Source organism: Cadophora gregata (genome assembly GCF_030347475.1).
Source record: "Cadophora gregata isolate MNR1 chromosome Unknown scaffold_4, whole genome shotgun sequence".
Lineage (NCBI taxonomy): Eukaryota > Fungi > Ascomycota > Leotiomycetes > Helotiales > Ploettnerulaceae > Cadophora > Cadophora gregata.
The window spans coordinates 1,444,951-1,458,272 of NW_026695927.1; the positions used below are offsets into that span (position 1 = coordinate 1,444,951).

At 43.0% G+C, this 13,322-nt stretch overlaps 3 protein-coding genes across 4 annotated transcripts; 2 read left to right on the forward strand and 1 right to left on the reverse strand.

The window, feature by feature from the left end:
• Positions 1–401: 401 nt before the first annotated feature.
• ONS95_010265 (uncharacterized protein) lies at positions 402–2,609 on the forward strand (the record flags this gene model as incomplete). The annotated part of the gene is made up of 4 exons (XM_058503848.1): positions 402–1,136; positions 1,183–1,248; positions 1,299–1,403; positions 1,484–2,609. 4 exons carry the CDS (start codon positions 402–404, stop codon positions 2,441–2,443), a joined length of 1,866 nt encoding a protein of 621 aa, XP_058360561.1. The 3' UTR covers positions 2,444–2,609.
• A 1,430-nt stretch (positions 2,610–4,039) lies between these two features.
• On the forward strand, positions 4,040–6,296 carry ONS95_010266 (uncharacterized protein). 2 transcript variants are annotated; one of them, XM_058503849.1, is made up of 9 exons: positions 4,040–4,189; positions 4,243–4,410; positions 4,465–4,835; positions 4,892–5,113; positions 5,178–5,295; positions 5,345–5,578; positions 5,641–5,807; positions 5,863–5,910; positions 5,965–6,296. In XM_058503849.1, exons 1-9 carry the CDS (start codon positions 4,139–4,141, stop codon positions 6,074–6,076), a joined length of 1,491 nt encoding a protein of 496 aa, XP_058360562.1. In that variant the 5' UTR covers positions 4,040–4,138; the 3' UTR covers positions 6,077–6,296. The 2 variants fall into 2 exon arrangements, with proteins under 2 accessions (XP_058360562.1, XP_058360563.1); XM_058503850.1 differs by having other exon boundaries at positions 5,345–5,807.
• Positions 6,297–6,462: 166 nt separating this feature from the next.
• Positions 6,463–7,219, reverse strand: ONS95_010267 (uncharacterized protein; the record flags this gene model as incomplete). Its single annotated transcript, XM_058503851.1, has 4 exons — positions 6,463–6,501; positions 6,643–6,668; positions 6,720–6,904; positions 6,957–7,219. The coding sequence occupies 4 exons, from the start codon at positions 7,217–7,219 to the stop codon at positions 6,463–6,465; spliced, it is 513 nt and encodes a 170-aa protein (XP_058360564.1).
• Between the last annotated feature and the right edge of the window lie 6,103 nt (positions 7,220–13,322).

The following is a 13,322-nucleotide window of genomic DNA, read 5'->3' on the forward strand; positions in this document are numbered from 1 at the left end:
TATATTATTTCCTTTTATTTCTTACGTGTAGCTTATACTAAGGACTTAGTAATTAATATATCTTTAGTAGTAGTATTCGCCTTACACTATTTATTTCGCCCTTTCTACGTAATAAGTAACTACTCTACGTTAAAGTATTCTAATATCCTAGTACTAAGGCGAATAGCCTGTTTCACTTTTTCCTTAACCCTTACCTTCTAGCTTTATAAAACACGCTTAGAAACATCTTAAGGCATATTAATCTTAATATTCCGAGAATATGAAGTTATTTAGAACAGTTATTATAGAGATATTCAAGTATAAGTAACTAAAGTAAGGGGGCTAGGAGGGGGTAGAACGCGATTTTAATGAGGCTCGGCTAAACCCGTGATTTCTAACTAGTTATTGAAACAGCTGTAGGAATGTACACCAACAGTTGGGATCCCCGCAATGGAACTATTCTACGAAGTGAAGATTATGGAACAACTTGGGCTCGGACTCCCCTTCCATTCAAAGTGGGCGGCAACATGCCCGGGCGAGGCATGGGTGAGCGCCTAGCTATTGATCCTCAGAATAACAAGATTATCTATTTCGGAGCTCGCAGCGGGAATGGACTCTGGAGAAGTATTGACCAGGGAGTAACATTTCAAAGAGTTGGCAGCTTCACCGCAACAGGCACATACCAAGCAGACGCAACGGACACGTCAGGCTACAACAATGACATTAATGGCTTATCTGCCATCCAGTTCGATCCTACGTCCGCAGTCATTAATGGGGCCACCTCCAGGATTTTTATTGGAACTGCAGACAAGACCTCTTCGACATGGATTTCAGAAGATGCTGGAGAGTCTTGGACAGCAATGGCTGGCCAACCTTCGGGAGTTTTCCCGCACAAGATGAAGTTCTCTGCTGCAGAGAAAGCGTTGTATATTACTTACAATAGCGAATCCGGCCCCTACAGCGCTGGAACGGGATCGGTGTATCGTGTCTCTTCTAACGGGACATTCTCGAACATCACGCCAGCTTGGGTGGTGACAAATAACATCACGATTGGTTATGGTGGTCTGGCTCTGGATACTCACAACCCTGGCACCTTGATGGTCACCGCAATGAATCTTTGGGGGCCTGATGTCCAAATATTCAGAAGCGAGAACTCGGTTAGAAAGGCCAAAAGTGAAAACAAAGCGAGCTAACATATCGAAGGGCACATCATGGACCACCATCTGGGACTATGTTGGAGGCGTCCAGAAGAATTACAACACATACGATGTAAGCTAACTGCTACGAGGCGATGATAGAATTGTATTAAGTACCTGTAGACGGAGAATGCACCGTGGCTCAACAATCAACGTCAACCGGGCGATACAAAGATACTCGGCTGGATGGTCGAGGCACTCGAGATCGATCCGTTTGACAGCAATCATGTGCGTTATGTTTGATCTCATCGCCTTCCTGGTGCCAGTTGCTGGCGGACCTACATAGAATTCGCTGACGGTCGGTACAGTGGCTCTATGGAACTGGTGCAACAATCTACGGTGGTCACAATCTCCAGTCATGGCCAGAGGTGCACGTCACTTCTCTTGCGGATGGCATCGAGGAAACTGCTGTCTTAGACCTCATAGCTCCTCCTGGTATCGGTATTCCGCTCATCAGTGGCGTCAGCGATGTTGCAGGGTTTGTTCACAAAGATCTAACGGTCTCTCCTAATGACGTGTTTGAGGATCCATTCTGGACCAGCACAACAGCTCTTGACTATGCAGGGCTTGCACCGAGGAATATTTTGAGAATTGGGGACTCCAAGCTTGCCATCTCTTCGGACGCGGGTGCTACATGGACTCTTAATACCGCCGTTCCTGCGGCATCAGGAGGCTCGATTGCCTTCTCCGCAGACGCATCGTCGATTGTATGGACATCGTCTGCGGGGTCCCTTGTCGTTTCCAATGGCTCAAGTACAGCTATTGCTTCCCTTCCTATCGGTATTGCAGTTGCATCAGACAAAGTTGACCCAAAGTTCTTCTATGCTGGTGATGAAAATGGTGTTTATGTCTCCAGTGACGGTGGCAAAACCTTCGCATTCTCAGCCAATATCACTTCATACGGCGTAGGCTTGCTGGCAGTCCACCCCGCCAAAGAAGGGGACATTTGGTATTCTACCACCACAGGCATCTATCATTCTACGGACTTTGGAAAGACATTCACTGCGAGTCCTGGTGTCCAATCTGGGACACATATCGCTGTCGGGAAGGGAGCTGGGAATAGCACGAGTGTCTTTGCATTTGCTGTCATCGACAATATCGTGGCACTCAGGAAGAGTACAAATGATGGAGGTACATGGGAAACCATCAGTGATGCTGGACATGGGTTTGGAAGCGCCAATCCAAACCCACTGGCAGCAAGTTGGGAAACTGAAGGGCTGGTCTTTGTCGGCACAAACGGGCGAGGAATCTTTTATGGTCTTCCTTAGACTGTGTGTAACTTCGTTTCTCTACATGCACAATTTTTTGTCCATATCTTTACAGGTAGCTCAATGGGTAGATAGCAGAAATAGGACTTCTTGGAAGTCGTATCGCGCTAATTTTCCTCTATTCACACCACCGCTGGTTGAGCAACTGTCCATAGTACCACGCTGCAAAGGGTCGTCATGTCAGAGTTAGCAAAATACGTGCAAAATTCTGCAGAAACTTTGTTTTTCTTACAGTGTTGCAGGTTGTCAAGTGATAGTCTTCATATCAGTGTAGCCACGTCATGTTTGTGCCTACAGAAACGGGATGGAAATGAGATACAGCTATCACAATGCCTTACCCGTTCTTCCAGTCATAATCTTAGTGATACTAGATGACTAGACCGGAGGTGGCCTGAAGCTGGCTCTTTGTTCTCTGCGGGCTTGCTCACGTCAATATTCTCGGAGCCCGCTAAACGAGGGATTTGAACGGTATCTAAGGGGGTTGTGAATTCTTCGGCAAAGTACTCAAATGCCATACTTTCTCTTCTTCGGATTCTTACTTAGGTGTCATACCGAGGTAGTTCTGGCTCTACATATTACTTAAAGACTAAATTTGACATTAAAAGTAAGTAAGTCTTATTTTATAGGCTATTATACTCTGTAAGTCGTTGTCGTTGTTCCCCAAATGAAATGAGATATGCAGTAATACCTGTCATACGTAATCAACCCTCGCGCGTTCAGACATCAGTCTCCACACACACTGGGCTCCGAGAAGATAATTACAGTGACTTTTCAACGCTAAGAGTGCTATAAGGTGATATTTCTAACACGCCACAGCGTTAATGTCTCTGTGGTTCGAGCTGTTCAGTGGCTATGGCTAAATCTATGGTATTTGAGAAAGAAATAAATTCGGAAGTATTAGTATCACAGCAAGGATGGGGGGAAAGTATGATATCTCGGTAATTCGCCGTAAATTCTTTTCGAGCCTTGACTGGGACAGACATCAAAAGCTTCTTGCCTGTATGCTCTGCATTTTTGCAAGAGTAAACAGGGATTGCTATCCAGTACTGGTATCCAATTGCGAGTTTAAGCGCGCTCGTTCAGTAGACTTGACTGCTCGAGTTAACGAAATAGAAACCTAAGAATGACCGAGTTAGAACAGATCACTACGTCATTGGGCGATGTTATCTGAGTGCGAACGCGACGCGAGGTAGTAGGTTCTCTGGATGCTATGAAGACTGTACTACATGCATGATACAAGGACCGATCTCGCTGAGGGTGCCAGACACTTCTTCTTATCACGCCTCGCTCGCATGACTCCCTTCCGTTTGAAACACTCGGAAAAGTAAAATGCTAGAGACCTTGCACGCCCTTGAACCAGTCCCACAGAGCCAGAATTTGGAAGTTCAAAGGCTTGCTTACGGACCTATCGCCACAGCAGGAGAAATCGAGCCTCGCTTACGTGAGAGCGATCACAAACAGTACCTAGGTGGGTATTGGCGGTAGCTCCGGTGAAGAGGACAGCCCGAAGGTGCGAGTGTGCGCTAAAGCGTAGTGCCTCGATCTCGGGCGGTTAGAAAGGGTAAGGTAATTAAGTCTGACTTCAAAAGTCCAACATGAAAACATGCTGCCGTGCTTAACTGAACACATTCAAGACTCACGAGACCCTCCGCGTTTTTGACCTTGCTTTAACATTCGAGCGCAGTGGACTTTAACATGCTGCTACCAGCGGAACTTGCACAGCTAGGCGGAGCAGCTTTTGTCCTGGTATTGTCTTTGAACATTCCCTGATTTGTGACGTAACTACTGACCTGGATCAGATCGCTTTGTCCCTCGCAACTAAACTGCTTTGGCGTCTCTACTTCCATCCACTCTCGAGATACCCAGGTCCCAAACTGTTCGCTGCAACAAGTCTGGTCAATACGTACTATGTATTCAGAGCGACGCGAGTTTACAAAGTCGCAGAACTGCACAATAGATACGGTCCAGTGAGACAGTTCCAGCACGTGCTGTCAAAGTCTTCAACTGATTCTATGATATAGGTGGTCCGTCTCGGTCCCAACGAGCTATCTTATGTTGATGAACGAGTATGGAAAGATATCTACGGGTATCACAAGGAAGGAGGGCAGTTACAGAAACATATGCCCGCTATCAACGTGATCGGCGGCTATGGACTCTTTCACAACCCAAGCGATGCGGAACATTCTCGAATCCGCAAGCTCCTCAGTGCAGGGTTCAGTGAGAAAGCTGTCCGGGATAGAGAAAGTATTATTCAAGGGTACATCTCCCTTTTGATTAAGAGGCTGCAGGAGAGGGCCACGAAAGGTGTAAGGTTAGATGCTACGTGGTGGTTTGACTGCTTGGGTGCGGATATCGCTGGGCATCTTGGGTATGGGGAGTCTTTTGATGCGCTGTGAGTCGAAGCTAGATGTCTCTGCTTGTGGCGCGTATGTTGACAGGATGCCCAAGGGAAACTTCAACGGTACCAGAATTCATGCCGATCATGGACAAGCTGCTCAGGGGATTGACGATTGGATTGGCTCTTCAGCAATATCGTGTTCTCAGACCGATTGGTGACATTCTCAGAAATCTCTCTCCCTTTGAGGGAGTTTTCAAGAGACTGGTTGAGTCGAAGATCGAGAAGCGACAGAAGCAGCTTGACGCTGGTCAAGCGGGGGAGGTGGAAGATTAGTAGGTCTTTGAGATTGGCCTCATTGCTTTGCAATACAGCAAACGTATATACTGATATAATTAGCTACTCGCTGTTGTCTCGAAATGACAATGCTGTTCAGCAAATCGGCCCGAAAACAATCAGAATCGTGTCGGGGGATCTGATTATTGCAGGTAGCGATACCACCGCGACCAGTCTTTCCGTAGTATTCCTTCCCGATTACCTGACATTGAATCTAAATCAAGTACTAGGTCGCAGTATTCCTCTTACTGAAGAACATGTCTAAGCTTGATATCCTCACCAAGGAAATCCGCTCCACATTCAAATCCGAGGACGAGATCACGATGATCAAGACCAACGGCTTGAAATATCAAAGTGCAGTCATAAGCGAAAGCATGCGACTTTTTCCAGCGGGGCCAGAAACTACCAGGAGGATCACAAATAAGGGAGGGAATGTCATTTGTGGGGAGTTTGTCCAGGGAGGTGTATGTGCTGCTTGCTCCTTCGAGTGTATTTTGAGGGTTTGATACTGAATGACTTGAAACAGACACTAGTTGGTACATACGCCTGGGCTGCCGGGCACTACAAAGCTGCTTGGAAAGACGCTGAATCTTTTGCTCCTGAGCGCTGGCTTGGAGATAAGATGTATGAAGGCGATGTAAGGGCAGTCTCGAGTGTATGGAATGCGGGACCAAGGAACTGTCTAGGTCAGAAGTGAGCAGGTATGCTAAGTTAGTATACAGTGCTTATGCTGACTTGAATGTCACAGTTTTGCTCTGGCGCACATGAAGCTTGTTCTTGCGAGGCTTATCTGGAAGTAGGTTCTCAGCGTGTGATTTTGAGGCGAGCGGGCACTAATTTCTCGAACCAGTTTTGATATAGAGCTTTGTGAAGAGAGCGAGAACTTGATGGATGTCGGTGCCTCGGTGCTGGTGTATCACAAAGGGCCGTTGATGATTAGGCTGAATCCAGTCCAGAGGTAGGAATTTTCTACCGAGACTCCAAGCATGGGTTTGTGTCAACTGCATCCAGCCCTATAGTCAGAGAGACTTTGGGCCGGGAACCCTTACCGGCCTTATCAGAACATTTGTATAGTCTGCGAAAGTTTATTCAACAGAGACCAGAATCTGCAGGGTATGCATCAGTGATTTGTCGCACTCGCTTCAAAATGATTTGGCAAATGTGCTGGTTGAATCAATTTGTATAACATATGATTGGAAATAGATCTCTAGCATTTTTCCAGGCGAGCTGTCTGAGGTTTGACGCACTCCTTACAGTCCAGCAGCAGAAGCGGCAAACTCAGCTGCCTCATCCGCATTCTGAGAGTATGTGAGATGCGGTATCAAGACTGTGGAGGTTCCGGCACAGATCAGGTCTCCTTTATGACAGATGACCTTTGTCTTTGCGGCTAATTGACATGTCAATACTGGGTTTCGAATCAAGACCGAGGGAGTTTGATAACTCAGATCCAAGCCACATTCTAAAATTTGCGTCTGGGACAAGAGTAAAATTCAAAGAGACCAACCTGGGACACCTGCGACTGGCTTACGTTCATTGGATCCCCAAAAATGGCCGCTTCCGTGACTGTTAGTACAATATCGGCAGCTACGAAAAGTATGAACATACCCGAAGAAACCTTAGCAGCCATCGCGGGTGGAAGCATTGCTGCTGCGTTGTGGACGAGCTGTCCTCCCTGACTATATCCGCCCATCACAACAGCTGTATTAGGGCATGCCGTCATTGCCTGCATGACTAGCTGGGCCATCTTCGTGCTTCCCTGTTTGTCGCCACCTGCCAGAAAGCCTGGAACACTGCGAGGTAATTAGTAATACTGGTCTTAATTTGAGGTGTACTCATGTATACTCGGCTGGGTAATCCACACCCTGAACAGCGAGATTTTGAGTTCCGATTGCTGTTCCAATGGCAGCGAACCAAGGAGGCCCCGAAAGTGACCCAACATTTCCTTGTTCAGTTGTACCACGGGCGAAGATAACCGTCATAGGCTTACACCCGCCAGCAGTGAGACCATTTTGCGTAGTTGCAGAGCCAAAATTTCCAGTTGCTGGAGCCGGAGCAGCTAGGGCCATAGGGACGGCGAGCAATATCAACGACGGCTGGGATCGCATAGTTGGATGACGGTGACATACACAGCTGAAAGTCACCTAGGTATCCAGGGGAAGGTGAGTTCAGAACGAGAAGTTTTGGTATGGTAAAGTGAGACTCGATATCAAAGAGTAAGCCGAGATGTAGAGTTTATATGCCATTCCATTAATAAGTATAAATCTGCCAAACGCGAATAAATGCCCTATTGTTTCTACCATACGCTAGCACTCACCGTGGTACAATCATGATTGTATAAGAACAACACAGTAGTGGAAATTGCGATTGGTTCACGACAAGTGAAGTCTGTCGCGATTGGATGCTTCTCGGCTGGCAGAGTAGACGCAAGGACGATATTCCCAGTCAAGGTCTCATCTGAATTTTCGAAACGGCATGGACGAAGCAATTGATGAGGCTATCGGAGCCAACTCTTCATGTTCTGCGAATCGCAGAGCCCTGAAGAGCTGCCAAGTGCGATAGCTTGTCATGACGCCGTGTCGAGGAGGACCTGGTATCGTCTGAAGTCCATCAGAAGGATGGAGGGTTGCGAATCAACTGAACATTGAAATACTGGTTATTTTTGAGATGGCAGCTCATTCGCGTTTCAATTCCCAAGCGCGACTCTCTGCTGTGTCGCACCACTGTCAGTGACTCAGTGCCCGGAGTATTGTCACAGGATGACCGAGGTCTTTCCACCTTTGGTGGTGATGTCGCAAGCAGCACCGAGCTGAGCGGTCTGATGTATTATCTGTCGTCAGTCAGTTTCTTTTCGAGACGCCAGAATTCAGACCACAATAAGGAGACACGAAATGAGAATGAAAGATGAGGCAACCGCCTTACCACCTGCAACTCCAAGCACGCTCCACTCTCCTAACTCATCCTCTCGGGGAAGCAACCTCCAGGTGCCGGGAAAAGCCTCGGGGGGGACCTGCTAGAAGCTTGGTAATGAATCCGATGATAAAATGATGAAGCTTGAAGACCTTACTTACTACAGTGTCCTAACGCCACGTCCTTTGTTCTCTTTGTGTTGGATTGGCACTGGCATTAGCGTTTGCACTAGGAAACGGTCCTCTAGCTCGCACTCCCCACCTAGGTTGGAGTTGAAGGGAGGGTTCCTTCAGTCCGGTCTGTTTTATCTGTTTCCAACCCAATTCCTTCCTCGTGGTACGGACGGCCGCCCCGGGTGCTGCGTCCTCTTCTCTCCCAAGCTCGCCAAGGTCCTCGCTTCCGGGAAGCCACATGAATCACTTGTGCGGGACGTCTACCTTAATATAAGCTATTCTTCAGTTTAGCGTGATTCTCTAGTTAGAACGCCGCGCCTATTTAATATACTATAACTTTTTTATTACTAATCTAAATTTTATAAAAGTTAGCTTAAAAGAAAGCTTAATAATAGCGTATTAATTTATATAAGTTTTTAAGAAGTTTAGATTATTAGCCTTAAAGATATAGTATACTAAAGAAAATAATAAAAATCAGAGGTTTTTAAAAATTAAAGATCCTTAAACTTAAATATTAATTAACTTTATAAGTATTATACTAAAATATATGAAAATTTATATAAATTAAAGCCCTAATCTAGCTCTTTCCTTTTATATGTTTTTTATAAAGTTTACCTTACTTTTAATAAAGTTATAGTAAGTTAAAAAGTGCGGCGTTATTTACCGAAGAATCACGTCACACTAAAGAATAGCTGTAATTAACAGGGACTCGGCGAAGCGAATGTGCCTTGTAGTACAGGCTGTCGAGAGAACCTGAACTTAGTGTAACGTTTCTAACTCGGTCGGTGTCGTGAGTACAGACTCGTCAGTTGGTATCAGCTATAAAGTAAGGTAATAAGACGCTCGATTCTCAATAGGAATTGAGATGTTATAAGCAGTGGTAAACTAGGTGTAAACTTGCTATTTAATTTAAGCACGAAGCTCTACTATCTAGGAAACTACTTACTTATTATATAGAACTTCCGACTTCTTATGTAAGCTATGTAAGACATCTTGTAGGGCGCGTAAGCCCGTAAGCCCGTCTAGTAAGCTAGTATATCACGTGACCTATGTCTACTGTGATTAATATAACTATTATTATGATAATAAGCGTGGAGTATAGTATTACTCGCTAATTCGTACTATTCTCTTGTTAGTACTATTCTCTTAATGGTACTATTAACCCTTTAGTACTAAACACCGACTAGTACTATCTACTTAGTAGTACTATCAGTATTATAGTACTAACCCGTGACTTGTACTAAGACTGAGCCTAGTTTATGACACTATCTCCCTTTCAGCCTAGCGTGTCCTTACGCTTAAGTATACCTAAGGAAATATCAACGACTACCTACAGCTATCTTCTTCTTTTATTATACCACCTGAACGCTTAACTAAAAGAGTCGATCATATTACGCTTAGGCGATAGATTAAATTAAGTAGAAAAATCATAGCACTCTATACTAGATATAAAAATACGAATTATAAAGACTATATATCGCCCCGCGATCCTAAACTGACTTAGTATGGTCGATATACCTGTCTAAATAAGACATATAATATGCGTACCGTGAACTATATACTAATAGCGTTAGATTAGGAGTCCCTTAACTCTTAGATCGAGAAGTTAGATACTAAGGAAGAGGAGGCGATAGCGAAAATCCTTTATTTAAAGAAACAGAAACGTTTCCTCTACGAAAGGCGGCAGAAGATAATTACTACCGGGCTGAACTTAATAGAAGAGCTCGACGCTCTTAAAGCGTTAGAAAAGGAAGCTAAGGAGAAGCGGAAAGCAGAGGAGGTATAGAAAAGTACTAAGTTAGTAAGCGCGGAACATCCTAGTTCCGGCGATATCGACCCCTCCTACGACTTAACAGTCGGCTTTCCCTTTAACCCTAAGGACCTACTCTAGGTAGACCTGGGTTTCGTTAATAGAAACTAGTAAGTAGCTTCAGGCAGCGAAGGTTTAACCTAGGTTCCTAAGTGTTCTCGGATTATAGGTAATCCTTCTATTTCACTAGGTATTTAATAATACTATACTTGTACTAATAATCTAGCAGTTCCTCTACTTCGTATTCTTTAAGCGGATTAATAGGTTCTGCGATTATTTTTAGAGCTAGTAGTGCGCCTAGTAGTGCTTTTTCTAATAAGGATATATAGAATACTAAGAATACCTTCTTTATCATATTTAGCAGTTAGAGTTCGTAATTCAAAGGTCCTTTAACTTACTTAATCTTAAACAGTCCTAATTTCTTATAGTCCAATTTATCGCTTAGCTGCTGCGTGTTAATGTTTTTCTATAAAAGATAAACCCTATCCCCCTCCTGTAGTGTTAGCTCCTGGCTACATGTTTTATTATAGTAGTATGCGTTTCTTTCTGCTATAAACTAGAGTTCCTAGGATAATTCCTTATATAGGTCCTGAATCTTCTAGACTTGGATATGAGCTATATTATTATCCTTAACTATTAGGTTAGGTTCTCTATATATAATAGGTTCGTAACTGTAGTTAGCGAAGAATAGTATTACGTTAGTTATTTCCGTGGTCGAGCTGTTATAGGCGAACTCTGTAAGTAGTAGTAGTCCTACCTAGTTATCTTATTAGTAGTTAATATAGTATCGCAAGTATACTTCAACAACTTAGTTTATCTATTTATTTCCTCTATTTGTCTAAAAGTGAAATACTATTAAGAGTTTTCGTTTAGTTCCGAGGAAACTCGTTAATACCTTCTAGAATTTAGATATAAATAGCTTATCCCGGTCGGATACTATTTCTTCTAGTACTCTACGCTTAGAGACTACTTCTTTAAGGTATACCTGCGCTAGGTCCTCGGCCGTGAGCGTTGATTTAACTAGTACTAGGTTCATATATTTAGTAAGTCTCTCTATAATAACTAGTATTATATTATAGCTAACTCCTATGGCCGGGTCTTTAGACATAGGTAATAGTCTAATAAAATCCTATGATATCGATTTCTAAGGTTATAGTAGTATAGGTACTGTGATTATCTGCTTATAAGGTGCGTGCTTAGTTAGCTTATTCCTGATGCAGGTATCACAATTTCTAACTACCTCCTTAACTACTACGCGAAGTCCCTCGCCCTAGTAGTATCGCGAAATCCTTAGGTACGTTCTTCGTACCCCTTAATATCCGTGTGCAGGTAGTCTATATTATTCCTGAATATATTCCTTAGTTAGGCTAAGCGGGAGCTATAGCTTCCTATTTACTCGCATGTATCCTTTCTTAACTATAGTGTAGTTATTAGTCTTTAGGAGAGACCTTTCGAGCTCCTGAGCTTTCTTTAGTGTTTCTGCCTAAGGTCCCTTAAGTTCTAAGGCCGCTACTTCTCAGATATAGGGGACTAAGTCCCTATTATCTAATTCCTTAAGTAAGGCGGTTTTATTGTAGATCTTATCTCCTTTGTACTCTAGTAGCCTACTTAGGGCGTCGGCTCTAGCGTTATCTTTTCCTTACACGTACTTAATTATAAGATTAAAAGAGGTAAGTTCCTTAGCTTACCTGGCTAACTATCGATTATCTAAGACCTTAGTAGTTATAAAGGTTTGAAGATTCATATAGTCGGTATAGATGATAATTAGATACTTAGCTCCTTACAGATAGATCTTCTAATGTTTATATACTTTAATAATAGCTATAAGCTCCTTCTTATATATATTATAATTTTATTTAGCTAGGGATATTTTTTCGGAATAGTAGGCGACTAAGTATAGTCGGCTTTCCTCGTCTCGCTGTAGGTAAGCTACACTAGTATAGGTATCCGAAGCGTCGGTTTCGATTATACTTTCCCTTTCCTTGTTAAAACTATAAAGGATTAGTTCCTTAGTGAATTCCTTCTTAATTCGTTAGAAGGCTTCCTCACACTAGCTAGTCCAGGTGAAAGAGATACCTTTCCTAGTTAGATTAGTAAGCAGTTCAGCGATTTTGGAGTAGTTTCAGATGAACTATTAATAAAAATTAGTAAATCCTAGTTAGGATTATATATCCTTAACGTTCTTAGGTGACTCCTACTCTTTTACTACTCTAACTTTTTCTAGGTTAATGCTTATCTGTCCTAGGTTTATAATATATCCTAGGAAGGTGACTTACTTGACTAAGAATTTATACTTTAATAGTTTTAGTCTAGAATCTACTTTATATAGGGCTTCCATAACTTGTAGGACATGTCCTTAGTGTTCCTTGATAGTTCTCGAGTAGACTAGGATATCGTCCAGGTAGTATATTACGAATTTTCCGATGAAGTCCTTTAGAATTTCGTTATTCTACCTTTGGTATATGGCCGGTGTATTTATAAGTCCGAATGGTATTACCGTGTGTTTCTATAAGCCTGAGAGTAGGATAAAAGCCGTCTTCTATTCGTGCCCTCTTTTAATTCGGATTAAATTAAACGCGTTATATTAGTCTAATTTAGTGTATACTATTACTTTGGCTAGCTTATCCCGCAGGTACTAAGTATTAGGCAAAGGATACACGTCCCTTATTATCCTGTTGTTGATTATACGATAGTCGCTATAAGGTCTTCCTTTAGGATCCCCTGCTTTCTTAGCGACTAATATATTAACCGCGTATAGTGATTTGGACTTCCGAATCTATCTTTTCTTCACTTCTTATTCCTGCTATTCCTTAAGCGTCCTTATAGTAGCGTAATTATAGTAGCGAAGCTTCTCTGTAATAAGTATAAACCCTTCTTTAAAGTTAATCTCGTGATCCTAAGGTTAATATTTAGGTAATACCCTTATGTCCTATGGATCCTCGAATATCTTTACGTACTTCCTATAGGGTACAGGCAGCTATTCTTATATGTTATCCTTCTATCTAGGATAACCTTTAGATTCTTTCTAGCTAAGAATCGGACTCTTCCGTGTAGAGTTAATCAGTGTTATCCTTAAGGAGGCGGCGCTAGCCTCCCTTTCGCCGGATAGTTAACTGCAGCGATAGTTATATCTATTAAAAGTAAGTGTTCTTACTTTCTAGTTAATACTAAGGTTATAGCTATTTATCTATATAGTTCTGAGGACGATATTATATCGTTTAACTAAGATAACGTCGAACGATAAGTACTCCGTGTAACTATCAGGTATCTTTATTTCAATACTCGCCGTTTTATCTTATACCTACCTATTAACCCTTA

Bases quoted from the DNA above. Each gene is read 5' to 3' on its own strand.
- ONS95_010266 (XM_058503849.1), top strand. From the start codon at position 4,139: ATGCTGCTACCAGCGGAACTTGCACAGCTAGGCGGAGCAGCTTTTGTC. The intron at 5,114-5,177 runs GTAGGTCTTTGA...TGATATAATTAG, and splicing joins GCGGGGGAGGTGGAAGATTA to CTACTCGCTGTTGTCTCGAA. The intron at 5,911-5,964 runs GTAGGTTCTCAG...TTCTCGAACCAG, and splicing joins CTTGCGAGGCTTATCTGGAA to TTTTGATATAGAGCTTTGTG.